The 17,432-nt window shown below is 36.6% G+C and overlaps 1 protein-coding gene across 2 annotated transcripts in view; it reads right to left on the bottom strand.

Annotated features, from left to right (window-relative positions):
• VPS41 (VPS41 subunit of HOPS complex) overlaps positions 1 to 17,432 on the bottom strand; it is a 214,999-nt gene that overhangs the window by 126,103 nt on the left and 71,464 nt on the right. For both annotated transcript variants that reach the window (XM_024558322.4, XM_045193260.3), the window contains exons 6-7: positions 11,015 to 11,077; positions 7,306 to 7,371 (exon numbers count right to left, since the gene is read on the bottom strand). In XM_024558322.4, the coding sequence (XP_024414090.1) occupies positions 7,306 to 7,371; positions 11,015 to 11,077 (129 nt within the window). The remainder of the gene's footprint in view (positions 1 to 7,305; positions 7,372 to 11,014; positions 11,078 to 17,432) is intronic.

The raw sequence follows: 17,432 nt of genomic DNA on the forward strand, positions 1-17,432 counted from the left end.
ATCAAGCATCTGACCACTTGCAGAAATATCATTCTGGAGATCCACTGGACAGCAGCCCAAGAGGCATAACTGATGTCAAATCCCTTTTGACCCTAAGAACCCTAGTTCCAATCTGACCAGAAGATAAGCAAACACATAAAGAAGCACCTCTACACTTCCGTGTTTAGCGCTCACAGTTGTTGGGGCTGTCTGAAGTCTAAGAAGATCAAACTATTACAAAAAGCTACCCTGTTAAATCCTCTTCCATAAAGGATTCAAAATGAAATTTGCCATTGAAAATCACTACTGGAAACTTACAGAAGCTAGTTGATGCTACCACCTCTGTCCTTCAGGGAAAATTTGCCACAAGCCTTCAGGCCTGATGTGTGAGACGCTTTTCCTTACTTCATGCACACAGGTCCTTTCCTCATTTGCTGAGTAACATTTTTCAGCTTACAAAGCAACCTGTCCTGTGGTCAGGCTGTCTCATTCTATACCACCACAACACCAAACAGCTGACTATCTTGTTTCTAAAAATGAACTCTGCTGCAAACAGCACTGTGACAATTTAATAATTTGTCAAAGTAGTAGAACCAGTTATTATGAAGTGTATTTCAAAGTTCACAGGTAAAGGTTGTAGGAAGCTAAAATTTACCTGCTGACAGAGAAAGTTGAGCAATTAAAAAAAAATCCAGACAAGATCTGCTTGGCAGACTTATTTCTAAAACAGAAACCTCATTGCTATGCTCATGTATTAGAATTCTTGCTACATAAGGAGGTTACACTTAAAATTTTAAAAAAAATCCATTGGTTCACATGTTCGAAAGCTCTCTCCAATTCCAATGGCACTTTTAAGAGATGCGCTTTTTCTTTTCCCTTTTTTTTCCAACATGGAAACAAATCAGAATTTAGAATAAGCTTTTTATACGCTCATGTGTCAGATGGGAGTCCACAGATTTAGCTCTGGTATTCAACTGCTAAGAAGTTACCGTGAAAACCTAAAATTAAAGTTTATGCCATACAGAACTAGAGCCTCTTCTTCCTAGTCCCTGGTGGATAAGGAGTTATCTCTAAAGAACTAAGAGGCGGAAATATCAACAAATGTATCAAACTACAGTATCATGCTTTTTCTCCTACATCGCTGTTTTGCAGGGCTATTCTGAAATGTATGTTCTAATTCCTTTTAAAAATGCTTTTAAGGAATCGAAATTTTTTAATAAAATCAAAACAAATAAAATATTAACTTAGACATCTCTTTCAAATAGTCTTATGAAATAGCAGCATGAATATCTCATCATGGGACTTCGATTTTTCCTATTTCACTTCTCTACCCTCCGTGCAACTTCCACCAATGTTTACAGAAGTTGGCATATAATTCCAAGATTCATTTGGCTGTCAGTCTATGGAAGATCAGTGTTCTTAAGGGTTAGGAATGCCTTCATTCTACATTACACCTTCATCTGGCTAGTCTTTACTCTAATTTTTTTTTGAAAATTAAATTATTGCTTAAAGGTAGAAGGTCTTAACCTCTCAGTTACATGATATTTATCTTTACTTTTTTTTCTTCCCTTGGTCTGCCATCTGCTCTAAAGAGAAAGGTCTTGATATCTACAATATATAATTATTGCAAGGGGAACACCATTAGCTAAATGTTGGACTCTTCAAACTTGTTCTGCTAGTTTATGACACTAGATGAAAAGTACAGTTGGAATGAGCAGCGTTGAGTGGGCCAACATAAATCTTTGCTTTTCTCGTTTTTCAAAAGTCTAAATACTATAACTTGGTTATTTAAAAAAAATCAAAACAACTCTTCTTAAAAATGTGCTAACATTTTAAGATGAAAATAATTATTTTACAATAGTTCCCCTTTCTTACTTTTTTCTTAGTTTATAAAATCAAAGATAGATTCCTTAACGAAATTAGAAATGTATTTCCTAAAATACCTTCAATTAAATAAATCTATTTTAAAACTAACAAAACATACAGATGCCAATACTACAGAGCTTGAGTAATCTCTAAAAGTGCATACACATACAGAAGGAAGAACTTTCTTTGAAGATTTCTGCAAACCACACCACACCGATGCACATTTTGGAAATCTCTATAGTTATTTAACTGTATACAAAGAGGTCATTATCGTTTATTGAATATACAGTACTTTTTACTACTAACGAAATACACATTTACATAATAAATGTTAATGTATCCAAAGAAATCAGTCAATAGTTTGCATGTTTCAAGTACCTGAGGACACAGAGGACACATTTACATACCAATGTTTCTTAAGCCCCTAACATAAATAGAAGAAATTATGGCTTTTTAAAGGGAAAGAACTCAAAATCAAAATACCTGAAGAGGAGTGTGTTTGTCAACCCATAAGTAATTATAGCAAAATTACTGGCTCTAAAACCTAAAAGGGATACTAGTAGAAGAACAGATATACAGATCATTAGAAAAGAAAGTTCGGAAATTTATGGTTAACTGATTTTTGACAAAGGGACCAAGACAATGGTGAAAAAAGTCTGTTCAACAAATGGTCCTAGGACAACTGGACATGCATATGGAAAAGACTGAATTTGGACCCCTTCCTTATACTATACACAAAAATTAACTCAAAGTGGATTCTAGAGCTAAATGTAAGAGGTAATACTATAAAACTCTTAGAAGAAAACACAGGTGTAAGTCTTCATGACCTTGGATTAGGCAATGACTTCTTAAATATAACACCAAAACCACAAGTGTCAAAAGAAAAAAAAAATAAATGGGACTTCATCAAAATTAAACTTTTGTACTTCAAATACCACATCAATAAAGTGAAAAGACAACTCACATATTGGGAGAAAATATTTGCAAGTCATATGTAGATAAGGAATATGTATCCAGAATATATAAAGAATATATACAACTGTTTAATAAAAAGACAAATAGTGCAATCAAAAAATGGGCAAAAAATTCAAACTGACATTTTTCCAAAAACAGATATGCAAATGGCCAATAAGTACATGAAAAGATGCTCAACATTATTAGCCATTAGGAAAATGAAAATCAAAACAATGACATACCATTTCACACCCAGCAGATGGTTATCATCAAAGAGAGATAAAACTGAGTGTTAGTGATAATGTGGAAAATTAACCATCACACATTGCTAGTGAGAATGTAAAATGGTGTGGTCACTTTTGAAAACAGTTTGACAACTCCTCAAAGTGTTCAGCATAGAGTTACCACAGAATAACGATTCCACACCCAAGACGAATGAAAATGCATGGCCACACAAAAAGTTGTACATGAATGTTCACAGCGGCTTTATTCCTAATAGTCAAAAGGAGGCAACAACTCAAATATACATCAACTGGTAAATGACTAAATAAAATATGATATATCCATACAATGAAATATGATTTGATCATAAAAAGGAATGAAATACTGGAACATGCTATAGTATGGATGCACCTAGAAATTGAATGAAAGAACTCAGATAAGAAGGCCAAGCACTATATGAGTCCATTTATACAAAATATCCGTAACTTATATGAAATATCCAGAATGAGCAAATTTATATAGAAATGAAGTAGATTAGTGGTTGGCCAGGCCTGAGAAGGGGAAGAGAGATAGGGAATTATGTTAGTGGGTACAAGGTTTCTTTATTGGGATGAAGAAAATGTTCTAAAATTACACTATGGTGATGATTGCACAACTCTATAAAAATACTAAAAATCATTGAATTCTACACTTGAAACTGGTAAACTTTATCATATGCAAATTATATATCAACAAAGCTATTAAAATCTAAAAATGTGACTTTACATCATATGATTCTTTACTTCAAAATACCATACATATACTTTTATCATGAAAAAATAAACTAAGCCCTTTATACAATATCCTAAACCTGTAGTGTGTGTTTTTTCTTTTAAACTATTTTAACTAGAAACGTTACCTTAATAATATCATTTTTTTTAAGTTTTCACCAGATGATCTGAACTGTTTTTATTTTGTATACACTTAATTAAACACCTTTTTGTGCTCGGGAAGAAATATCTACAGATGTGTTTCTGGAGAACTGAATAAGGAAAAAGGAGATATGAGAATGCTCTCTCATAGACACTAAACATAGAAAAACTTGTCAAGCAGTCAATGATAACCAAAGAGATAAACCAAAAATCATTATTTTCTTTACTGTTTCAGCATTCAGTGAATTCTACTTATTTTACTGCTTGCTTATCAGAACATATATGTTAGTATAAATTCTAACTTCTTTCCACATTACCTCACCTGTACTTAGATGATGGACTTCTCTGTTGTTTACACAATGTTCATTTATCTACTCAATGAGCTCTGGCCCAAACTGCTATATTCACACTGTCCTTTCTACAGATGTCTATAAATGATATCAAATGCTAAGCAGAAGAATGGAGACTATGTTACCGGCACAGTTAACCCAGGTACACTGCAGGTTAACAAGATGTTCATGTAGGAAAACTGTGGCAAACTTGATGAGACTACAGATATCCTTCACAGGAAAAAAGCAATCATTAAACTCCACTAATCAGCTGATTATTAAGAATACAAACCAAACAGACAAATCTCATCTTCAGAGTCTGAATCTTACTCCTTGGACATCACTAGTCATAATATCTCTTAATATGTTCTTTCATTTCAGAAATAGGGCACAACTGTAAAATCTCTAACTCCTGAAATTGGAACTGGAGCTCAAAACTGTATCCCACACTAGGGAAATTTTTAAAACACAGTGATTTATAAATATTTTAAGTTATCAATATTTTATGAAGATTATTATTAAAAAGACAGCAGACATCTTAGAATCAGATTCTCCAGCCCCAGTCAGGCCTTCCGATAACTGCAGCCCCAACCAAAATCTAGACTGAAACCTCATGAAGGATCCTGAGCCAGAACCATGCAGGGCAAGCCATGCTTCAACTTTTGAATTTTATTTTTGTGAGGTGATAAAAGTGTATTGTTTTAAGTCACTTAAAAAACAAACAAAAAAAGTGGCTCAGCATTCTTTATCCCTACTGAGTTTTAAATTAAAAAATGCATGACTTTAAAGTATAGCTAAATGAATTTATGCTAGATCTGACATAGCATGTGCTACATGAAGAGTTTTCAGTAAAAAATACTTTCACAAGGGGAATTTTAAAGCTACCCTTTCCTGAGGTCAACAAAAACAAGTTAATTTTTTTAGGAGTAAATCAACTGCACATGTAAGCTAGGGAATGATTAAATCTGCAATTCCCGTTGATGAATCCCATAGACACTGTTATCTGAGGCTAATGAGGCTAAAGCCTAAAGATAACAGAGGCCTGCCAGGTGGGAGGAAAGAAACTGGCTAGCTCTCACCCAGAAATCAGAGCTGGTGCAATTGTGGCTCAAGCTGTGAAATGGAATCAGGATCTATAGGACCTATCTCTCAACCATGACAATGAACTAAAACCAGTGCTTGAAAAATGCTGGGTAAGGTAATGACCAGTATGCTTTACTGCCTTATTGAAACAGCACACTGATTCTGCTCCCTTAAAGCAAATTGGTAATTAATACAATCTTTGAATTATTTTATAAGGACAGTACTGTGCATGTGCCAACCCAGTCATCAATATAAACCTGAAACCCAGACTCTTCAGTCTACGCAACGCTAGTAACAGAAGTGTGGCCACCAGAGTCCTTTAGGAAGCAAGAAGCCCTTCAAAAAAGATGATGCGGTGTCTAGATGAAATATGGACAAATTTAGAACTGACCAATCAATTTCTTTGTGTTTTCTCTTGCCTATCAACCCCAAACCATAATTGGCAAAGTTTCAAAACGCTCTAATCAAAACTTGCTCCTCAGCACTACTACATGCCACTCTATTCTCCCTTACCCTTAAAATTTGTCCAGACCCCAAACTGGGAAAACAAATTTGAGTGGTGCCTCCTGTCTCTGAGGGTCAACTCAGCAATAAAAAAACCTCTTTCCTTTTTCCAAAGCCAATGTCATAGTTTTGGCTCTTACGGGTGTTGGGCAGCTGGCCCTTGCTTGGTAACACTATCATTCGCAAAGCAGCAGAACAAGGGAACAAGACAGATAACTACCATAAACCACTTGATGTCTGAGCATCAAAGGAGCCACTCCATAGCTATGCACTGCCACAGAAATAACCACAGGCCACCTCCTTTCACTGCTCTAAACTGAATATGAAATAATATTCACAGTTCCAGCACAGGTGTGGCATTTTGTTATAAAAATGGTTTTTAGCCCTGGCCAGTGTGGCTCAGTTGTTTGGGTGTCATCCTATAACCAACAGATCTTTCTCTCTCACACGGATGTGTTTCCCCCTCTCTTTCTCACTGCCTTCCCCTCTCTAAAATCAATAAGCCTATCCTTGGGTAAGGATTTAAAAAAATGGTTTTAAATATATCTCTGGTTCATAAAAATAGGAAAAAAAAACCCTAAACCTTCTATGAGTAGAAATACTGTTTTACAATTTACTATATCTATAAACAAACATGTAGATGCACAAAAGGATTATCTTATTCTCTTAAAAATCACACTAAGATAATAAAATATGCCAAGAACATATCAAGAAGAAATAGCCAGAATTGTTCTAAAACTTTATTAAAGGCCTGCAAGAGATTTTCTACAAGGGGAAAAAAACACTAGTGGAATAGCTTTTTTGTTATTTTTAAATGCTACCTCCTTTTTGGCGGGGGAGAGACAACATTTCAGTGTTAGAAGGTAGTTTGAGTAACACACAACCTATCCCTTTCTGTCTTGCACTGAAGCCACTCCAAAGGAATGTGGGTGAGAAACACTGGGGCCACATCTCCCCTAGGATATGATGGTCTTAGGGTTACATTATTATTTCTCAAAATATCTCCTAATAAATAGTCACACATTAAAAATATTAATGGATTACAGGAACTACTATGAAGGACACATGGACAAAATCAAGGGGGAGGGTGGAGGTGGGGGAGGGAAGTGGGTTCGGCTGGGGTGGGGTGGAGGGATCAAGAGAAAAGGCGTACAACTGTAATTGAATAACAATAAAAATTTAAAAAAAAAAATAGAAGACAAATGAAACCAGTTCTCCTCTTTTAAATTTCATATTACTAGAATTTTGCAAAGGTACATATGGACATTCATAACTACTTTCTGTTTCACATGAACATTTTGTGGGATCTATGGAAATAAAATGTTTCTACTGATATACATTAATATCAAAAATATTAAACTAAAATGTTTATCCACAAAAAAAAATCAATGGTAAATGAAAGAGCAAACCCCACCCCCGCCCCCCCAAAACTACACATGATGGCAAACAGTGTTTACCTTCTTCCCTCCAGTCACAAACTGCTTGCAGCTGGATTTCACAAAATGCGGATGCACAGCAATGATCTACAAGGGAACAAGGACCCAACACTAGTTTAGGAATCATGGTTAAGGCACAGTATAAAAACTCGATACATCACAGGGAGCATGATCTAAAAATGATCCTTCTATCATGGTACGAAGTAATGTATTCAGGTAATATTCTACAACAATTGAGGATGTCTGAGTTTTGTTCTTGTGTGAAAAAATTTCTGCCATGAAGCCAGGTCAAAGCTAAAAGATTAGAGTGAACACTAGATCTAGTTTTGGCTGAGTGAGGACTCTTGAGTAGGCACTCTCTCCTTAGAGACCACAAAGTAGGCCAATCAAGGCAGAAAGATGTCACAAATGTTTGCAACTGAATATAGTTCATAGAAAGATCCCACAGAAAGAACCCAACTAGCTCCTTCCTTACCCAGGATGCCTTCCAATGATTGAAGGCACCAAGTGGAACAAGTAGAGCAATGTGGCCTCGTGGACACTTAGTGTAGCTACATCAAAGAGCTACAGGACCCAACGGTTATGAAGCTAATCAATCATTCAGGATTTTCTCTTTTAGCTCCAGCTTCAGTTCCTGTCCCCCTGATTCTCACTTGCTTTCCACTCAGACAATCTCTTCCCAACCCCTTATGCAGGTTTCTCCCCAAGCTGTTCCACCCCTCATCACTTCCCACTTCATTTGCCAGTGGCTTTCTGAAGGTGCCGTGGCACCACACGGTGCCAGTCTGTCCAAGGGACCCCCTTCTGTTGCTGTAAGCCTGCACATACGTAATCACCAATACATTTTGGTTCTTTCCCTAACAACATATAGACTATTTCCAGTCATTAAAAAAAAATCCACACAATTACACTTTCATAAGCCTTCAACTAAATATATTTTATGTTCTTACAAATTTCCATTTCCAATGGAATAAATTCCTCCTCCTACACTGTCATTTTAGGGCTTGTAGAAGGACCCCTCATTTCTCTAACCACTCCTCCCTCCCAGGCTAGCCCTTCTTCCCTTCAGCACTTTCCTAATCCGCCCTAGATACCAATGAAATCATTTATTCATTCTGTTGTTACACATTCTTCAACCCTCTCATAAGAGTACTTTTAGTGTTTTTGTAGTACGTAACCCTAGGTAGCAACTATTATTCCAGACACCCTTTATGTAATTCAGTCACATTATCTTACCCTTTTCCTCCTTTACCTCTAAGAAAACAAGGCCATCAGGGTTACTGCCCCTAATTACTGCTCCTTCACCCCCCAACTCTGCAGTAAGCCCAACTTGGGCTCGGCTCACCTCCTCCATGACTGTCTCACAGGCAAACACTGCAGGACTCTTTCCCAAGGCTATTCTCCTTCCCTGCTTGGTGGCTGGCCTTCCTTCCTGCTGTTCCACTAAGTATTCCCTTTCTTTCATTTTCAATGTTCCCCTGCTACTGTTTTGTTTGTTTGTTTGTTTGTTTTTTTACCACCATCTACCAAAACATGATCTGCAGAAATCTCTGGGGACTGACCTCTCTCCAAAAACCAGACAGTCTCTCTTCTTCGTACCAAATTTCTTGAAAGAAGAGTCTATACTAGTAGTTATTTCTACTTCTTTAACATGAATTTACTTCGTAATATATGGTGACCCTGTTACTCTTGAAACTGTCCTCACTAAGGCCACCAATGCCTTCACAATTACCAAATAAAATGCCCTGTTTCCATTCTCACCTCATGTGATCTCCACACTGCCTTCCAACACTGCTGCCCACTAACGCCTTTTGGAAACCCTCTCTCCTTTGGCGCCCCGACACCACTCTTCTGGGTCTCCTCTCTTCCTTCTAACTGATTCTTGATTTTTCTTAGATCCCTGCTGTCATTTACCACTCCCACCTCCACCCCCCTACCCCCGCTACCTGACTTTAATTTCATCATCTAGATTTCTAGAATTACTAGATACTAGATATCTTTAAAAGTGGCTTCATTTTACTCAGCTCTGGTTATCAACTTTGTGTTTTTAGGGCCAATCTCCATCCTGAGCTCCACATTCATGTTTCCGAAATCTCCATAATATACTACAGCTATCTAAACTCAAAACTCAATCAGCAACGTCCTTACTCAAATCGCCCTTTATTTGTAAGATGGCATTCCCACACCAATGCCAAAGCATGTACCTAGATTTACCCTCATCTCCTTCACCTTTCATCACTCTTATCAAATCCACCACTAAGGCTTGTTAAGTCTATCTTCCAAAGGCTTTCCAAATTCATTTCTTCTACTCCATCTTGAATATAGGCATACCTCATTTTATTGAACTTTATAGGTGTTGTGTTTTTCAAAAACTGAAGTGAAGACCCTCCACTAGCAAAAAGATTATGACTTTCTTTATTGCTAAACTTGCTTTATATTACAGTGGTCTAGAACCAAACCCTCAATATCTCAGAGGTATGCCTATAGTCACTATTGCTCTTTTTAAATTTTTTTTTATTTGTTGATTTTAGGGGTTGGCGGGGAGAGAGAGAAAGAGAGAGAGAGAGAGAGAGAGAGAGAGAGAGAGGGAGAGGAAGAGAGAGAGAAAGAAACATTAGTTTTGTTGTTCCACTTATTTATGTATTCATTCATTGCCTCTTGTATGTGCCCTGACCAGAGTTCAAACCCACAACCTTGGCATAGGAGGACAATGCTCTAACCACTGAGATACCCATCCAGGCCTCAGTGTTGCTCTTTTTACTGACAGCCTGTAATGCCCTTGCCTAGAATACTGCATTAGCCTTCCAAATCGTCTCTTGTCCCGGTCACTCTCCTCCTTAAATCACCCTTTATCGTGACAGATTTGACTTTCTAAAACACTATCTGACCCTATCTCCCCTTTACCTGTCAATCCATAAATGTTAGAACAAACAAGTGAAAACAATAAATGACCTCTTCCTTTCTCAACTGCAATAATCACTTTAGTTAACATAACTGTTATCTAAAACTGGTCTTCCTGCCTTGTGGCTATCAGCTCCCCAATCTACACTATATACAGTTGCCATATTAATTTTCCTTAAGCTTAGCTCAGTTTATGTCACTGCTCTTCTCTTAAACATTCAGTAATTTCTCCTTATCTATCAGATAAAGTCCAAATACTTTAGTCTAAATATACAGCCAGCCCATCTGCCTGTATAACAATCCTGACAAGTCAGTATTTTATGCATCATCTAAACTAGGCTATTTGCCACATCCTGAACACAATTTGAACTTTCTAGCATCTCCATTTCTATTATATTGTTCTTCCACATGGAAAGCCAACTTCTCCATCTTCCCTGTCCATTTACTAAAGTCCAGTCAAACATCACTCCACCTAAAGCCATCACTAACAAAAGCAGCTAAGAGAAACTTCTCTCAGCTTTGGACTCTTTAGTATTGTTTTACCAGCCGGAGTCATTAATCACAGGTGCTGTGTGTATGTGTACCACTGTACCCACCACAAGAATATTCTTGAGGATAAACTGTGATCACGACCACATAACATCCAGCCTGTGCTCCCTTAAAGCATCAAATACATCACATCACATGTACTAGATGTCCCTAGTACATCACGTTTAATAAATGCTTACTGGCAAAATTAATGGAAAATTGGTAGTACGCAAAGTATTAAAATCCTTATGGCCTTCACTGAGAATACCCTTAGAAAAATTAAAACTTACTGAATACCTACTTTAATGGGACAGTCAAAAGTCTCATGAAATTCTTCTCCAGAATAGAGTCCAAACACTTGCACCTGAAAAGGAAATAGATCCTGTCATTTCACCATGAGAGCAACAAAGAAGGCTGCTGAATCAGTGAGAACACACACTTTCAAAACAATAAGGTAAAACATTCAATAATCCAGGGCTCTGGTGATCTCCATCACATATCCAATGGAAACAATTCTCACAGGCTGAGGGTACTCCACTGCAATTAGGCTTTTTAAAGCATCTCATGGATAGAGTTCCCTTTACTCACTACACATTTTTTTTTTAATTAAATGATGCCAACTTTTAAAATAAAACATATATGAATAGGTTATTAGTACTCTTTTATGAGCTGCTCATAGGATATCCTAAAAGATTATTTTCCTTCCGTTAAAGGAAAAAGGAGCTTCATCTTTGAGTCATATAAAGATGAGGCAAACTGCACTTCATTTACAATCTTATGCTGAATATATTAAGAGTGTATAAATGTATGATTTACGTTTCTACTCATCAGTGCCTTCCTTAAAGTTGTTCCAGGCTACTTTACTCATACTTATCTATTTTCTGAGTTGTTTACTTAAAAAATAAGTAACACATATTATAAGGGGTACAAATGATAAATTTATAGCTTCACAAACTTTATGACATGAACACACCCCTGCAACTACCACCCAGACCAAGAATGAGAACCCAAGAAGCTCCTTTGTGTCCCCTCCCTGTCACAAACTAACTGCTACTCTGAAATTGATCACCACAGGCAAGATGTGGCGGTGTTTAAATTTTATGTAAATGAAACCATAAGCTATTTTACTGGCTTCTTTTGCTCAACATTTTCTTTGTGAGATTTATCCATACTGTTGTATATAGCAGTAGCTGATTTTTTTCACTGCTGTGTAGTATTTCAATGTAAGAAATCTATGTATCATCCATCAATCACCTGGGTTGTTTCCAGATTTGGGCTATTATGGTAATGAAACAATAAACATTCTTTACAAATCTTTTGGTGCATTTATGTACACAGTTATATAACTAGGAATGAAACTGTTTAGTCAGAAGTTATACATCTGTTCACATTTAACAGATAGCCAAACTATTTTACAAAGTGATTATGATCAATTTACACTCTCTCTAGTAGAGCCTAAGAATTCTAGAAGCCCTCAAACTCTTGGAACCATTAGGGCCACTCAGAACTACTTCCCAACACTTGGGATGTGTTTACTGTTTTTTCTAGTTTCTAGAAAAGTGGTATTATTCCTTCTTTAAATTCTGTAAGAGTTCACTAGTGATGCCATCTGAATCTAATGGCTTCTTTGTGAAAAGCTTTTAATTGCAAATTCAATTTCTTAAATAGATATAAAACTATTCTAACTTTTGATTTCTTTTGTTTTAATCTTGGTAAGATGTGAGTGATTCGTTGTTTCAAGTTCAAAGAGGAAAATTTATTCATGTTATAATTATTGGAGACAAATCTATTCACTAAAAGCTAAAATCTATAGGACTCTCCATTCATTTTGTGACTACTGATTTTAACTCTGCGCCAAGTATGTTATTTGGGTTCTAAGAACAGCACATGGTACAATGTAACAGAAGAAATCTGTTTTACCCTGAAGTAATCATGTTAGAATGTATTCTTTTCTTTTTAAAGATTTTTATTTACTTATCTTTAGAGAAAAGGAAAGGGAGAAAGAGAGGGAGAGAAACATCAATGTGTGGTTGCCTCTCATGTGGCCCCTACTGGGGACCTGGCCTGCAACCCAGGAATGTGCCCTGACTGGGAATTGAACTGGCAACCCTCCGGTGCTCAATCCACTGAGCCACACCAGCCAGGGCAGAATATACCCTTAACATGACAATACATGTATGCCCACCACCACCTTGCTTCTCATTGTTTAGAAGGTATCAAATCACTTCTTTTATATAAATGTGTAAATGTAAGAGGCAATAGACTTCTTATGTAAAATGGTAATTAAGAAGTAGGAAAGAAAAGCATTTCATTCAGAGTTTTACTTTACCCAATGAAGTTTACCCTGATCAATCCCCCTAAATCCAACGAAATTAGGTAAAAGGGTGGTACTGTATCATCTGAATCTTAATAGAGTAAATAAAATAGTCAACTTACTGAAATTAGTTAGCTCAGCTGAATCTCAGGCTGAACTAGGAAGTTTAAATTCTCCCAACACAAGCTATTTCCCTTCTGTTTAACAATGTGACATGCTCCTGTGTCCAATCTTGTATTACTACCACTAACATATCTCTAAATGCTTGCACATGCTTTCCCTCAGCGGTTCTGAAACCTGCCTGCACTGTAGTGACTAATGGCTACACTCCAACCCAGGCAAATTAAACTTCGCGGGGGGTGGGCTGTGAAACTGTATTTTTAGAGGTCTGTGACTGACAGGATATGGTCAGCACTGCAACTCCTGCCCTACCCTCCTTTGGTCCTGATAGCAACACCACTAGGTGTGAGAGCAAACACCATTATGCCTATTCAACAGATGATTCTGCAGAAAAATAAATGACTTGTGTAAGGTCATCAAAAGCAAGAAAAATGTTTCAAGTCCTATTTTTCTATATACTGTCATTATGTGAGATAGCCTAAAATTTGCAAATAAGAAATGTATCTTTCTATATAAAGTGTACTAAAAGTAAAATAGGAAAAAAATTCAAAAATAGCAAACATTTGCCAAACTGAAGATGAATATCAGACCTTGAATTATGCAACTTTAAATTATGTCACAGAGGCTGAAAAATGAAGCAGACTATTAATTCAAAAGGATAAACTTCCTTCTGCCGATAGTAAGGAAAAAGTGATTTTAAGAATAAAACTTAAGTGATGTTCATTGCAGAGAAAAAGTATGAGATGCAAATAAATAATGTATAAGCCTGTTGAAAAAGACTGAGGTATCAGTAAATGAGAAGATAATTATTAGGACTGTGACTCTAATGGTAAAAATTAAATTATAAATTGCCAGGGCTAAAAGTCCCTTTAAAAATGATGAATCCATACTGAAGAAAAGAGAGCAAATCAAAGAATTTTTTAGCAAATAGGCTGACATTCATCACTACCTGTGAGAACTAGCCAGAAGCAAAACTTCTGTCAGAGCAGGACTAGAGGAGTGTTTCCTGAAGGTGGCAAAGCTAGAACTCTTAGGTCAGTGTCTATTACTGTGTTTAACCAAATAACATCTTCCTTAACTGTCCTTATCTTTTCCTTCAGGATAAAAAACAAAACAGATGGTGAGGGACAAATACCATATGATCTCACCTTTAACTGGAACATAATCAACAGAAGAAAAAAGCAAACAAAATATAACCAGAGACATTGAAGTTAAGAACAATCTAACAATAGCCAGGGGGGAGTAGGGAAGGGACAGTGAGGAGAGGGGATTACAGGAACTACTATAAAGGACACATGGAGAAAATCAAGGGGAGGGGGAGGGATGAGGAGAAAAGGCATACAACTGTAATTGAGTAACAGTAAAATTAAAAAAAAAAAAAGAAAATAAATTAAATCCTTGAAAAAAGGAAAAAAAAAACCCCAAACAAAACAATATAACTTCACAAGATCTCAGAAACTTTATCAGTACAAGAGGGTGATCTGTAAAACCTTTGATGTTTCAGTTTATTTCACTTATGCTACAGCCCAAACTAGCTGGTCTTAGTTACGTTACTAAAACTAATAAAATCCAAAATAATTCTCATTAATTTCCTCTCTCTCCTTCTTACTTATTTGGTCATTTTTTTCAGTGAATATCCTACTCTTCTGTGAAAAGACTCCACTGAATGACAGCCTAGAGAGTTTTTAGGAAGACCTCACCTAAGAATCATATAAATGTTAAAATAGACAGGATACTTTTGGAAATGATATCCCCTATAGCAACCCTAAAAACCTCTTCCAATTTGTCACCAAAATACCTAATGAAGGAAAATAGAAAATTCAGAAAAACTGACCTTATAGTCACACTACTGCAAAGTCCTAGAGGATTTCTCATTGAACTACAAACCCACAGAGACATATGGTAAGGACCAAAGAAGGAAAGTGATACATGTTTTACTGCCTGAAATAAAGAAGAGCTACCTTCATGAAATAATAGGAGGGTATGTATCCTTCTCCATTTTAGCATGGATTTCTATGCATTTGCCAACCACAGAATTGGGTGACAGACCATCTGACGTAGAGTGACTGAGTGAGGTGGCGAGAGGATCAGACAACCCTGCCAACTGGTATTTCCCTTGTAAGGGTCTCTCAAACCCCAGCTTCCCAATAACAACACATCAACAATTTGAACAGGGATGACCATGCAAACTGTCATTATATTGAGGGAGGTAGTTGAAGGAGGGTACCAGTGGGGAAATTGCTGGTTTTCATATTTTCCACCCCTGTAGTGTTAGAGAGCAGTGAGAGATGATAAGAGAGGCTCCCACTTCACTCTGGGGCAGCTGCCTTAACTGATTACCTTTGGTGAGAGGAAACTGAGCTCATTAACAGAGCCCATGTAGAGCTAAGAAGTGATTCTACAACACCCAAAATGATAACATGCATGGCCAAGAACAGTCAGACATCAATCTCTTTGCTAACGGAGGTTTAGAAAGAGCTCTTCTTGTTCTGAAATGAATAAACAAACAACACACACACACAAGGGCTATAAAAAGAACACTGCAGAACAAAATTCCAACTACATTGAGGGAGAAAAAACATGCTTCTAAAAATGTTTTAATAGTAACCAGAAAAGAAAGAAAAACTAGAACACTCTTTGAGTGTTTTAAGAAAAGACCTCCATGAATCTGGCACAGAAACACAGAGTGATGTCAGTGATGGTGATGATATTGACAAGGACGATAATAGTTAATAATTACTACGTGTTTCTTCTGCTCCAGGTACTTTCCCAAACAATTTACATATATTAATTCATTTATTCCTCCTGATAGTCAATGACGTAGGTACTATTATTATCTTCATTTCATAGAGGTGGAAATACATTGAGGCACAGAGAGATATGAATAACTTTGTTAGCATCACACAGCTAAAACCAGGGGCAGGTAATTTCACTCAAACAACAGACCATACTGCCTGACCCTCTACGATATATAAGAAGTTGTAATAAAAAAATAAGTATCTATCAGGCTGATATAAAAATAGAGCTAGGAGAGAAAGATCCCGGAATATTAAAAATGCAAAATGGAAGAAACTCTACTCCAGAAAGTAAAGTTGACACTAGAAGAAAAGCAAATCAGCAAAGAGAACAAACAAGTACAAGAACTCTCCCTGACTACAAAGAAACGAGAGGATAAAAATAATGAAAAAATAAAGCACATTATGTAGTGTGTGTGTGGGGAGTTACGCCATACAATATCACCAATTTTCTGACAACTTATGTATTTTAGGAAAGAGAGGAAGGGTGAATAGTGCTGATTCATTCACCCTCTGACCCTGAAAAGTTGAGGTACAATAATGTAGGTGGAGAAGAGGCCAGAATGCAATGGGTCAAGAAATGAATGGTTAGCAATAAAAATGGTTAATCTAGGCTGAGAGCTCACCATACACCTGGCACCTTGAGACATTCCCAGGCAGGACTCCCACTGTGCTCACTGCCCAGCTGAGGAAGCGGAGGTACTAGAAGGGCAAACATTATGCCCACCATGGTTCAGGAGAGTGGTTCTGCCACAGGGGCAGGGAGAATACAGAGCTCTGCTCTCAGCCTCTGCACGACACTGCCTCCAGCGTAAGTGTTATTGGGTTTCTTTGAAGAAATGAAAACAAATGGAACTGAAGCAATAATCAAAATCAGAAGTGAAGTAAACTTTCCTGAAATGAAAACAATACTTCAGAATATGGATCAAAAGAACTTACTGTATTCCAGACAAAATTAATGAAAGCAGACCCAAACAAGACATAATTTTGCAAACTGCATTAGGAGACATTTATTGTCATTGTTGTTGCTACTGTTATTAGTCTGAGCTCCAAGGCAGGACAAGAAAAAAATTAAAAAGGTTTTGTGAAAGAACGAAAGTAGACAGGCCTCAGATAAGTCTACAAAAATGAAGGTCAGACAAAAGGGAAAAACATGTCCAAAATTTTGAGAGAAAAATTATTCAACCCAGAACTCTATACTAAATTGATTCTAATAAATGTATTAAGATAAATGTATATATGTAAGAGATTAAATAATAAATCTTGTACGTAGTTATCAGAAAGTTAACTAAAAATGTATGCCAATAAACTGAAACCACACATGTACAATATATGTGTGAATGTATCTCAAAGTTTAGAACTCAAGCACAGCAAAGCCCTGGAATAAAGACAGAAACGAATACAGCTGAATAAACAGTACATTTTAAACAACTGTTAGAATTATGACTTTAAAACTGAATACAAATATCAAAGGTTATCTTTGAAACAGA

The sequence above is a fragment of the Desmodus rotundus genome, chromosome 6 (genome assembly GCF_022682495.2).
Source record: "Desmodus rotundus isolate HL8 chromosome 6, HLdesRot8A.1, whole genome shotgun sequence".
NCBI classification, from domain to species: Eukaryota; Metazoa; Chordata; class Mammalia; order Chiroptera; family Phyllostomidae; genus Desmodus; species Desmodus rotundus.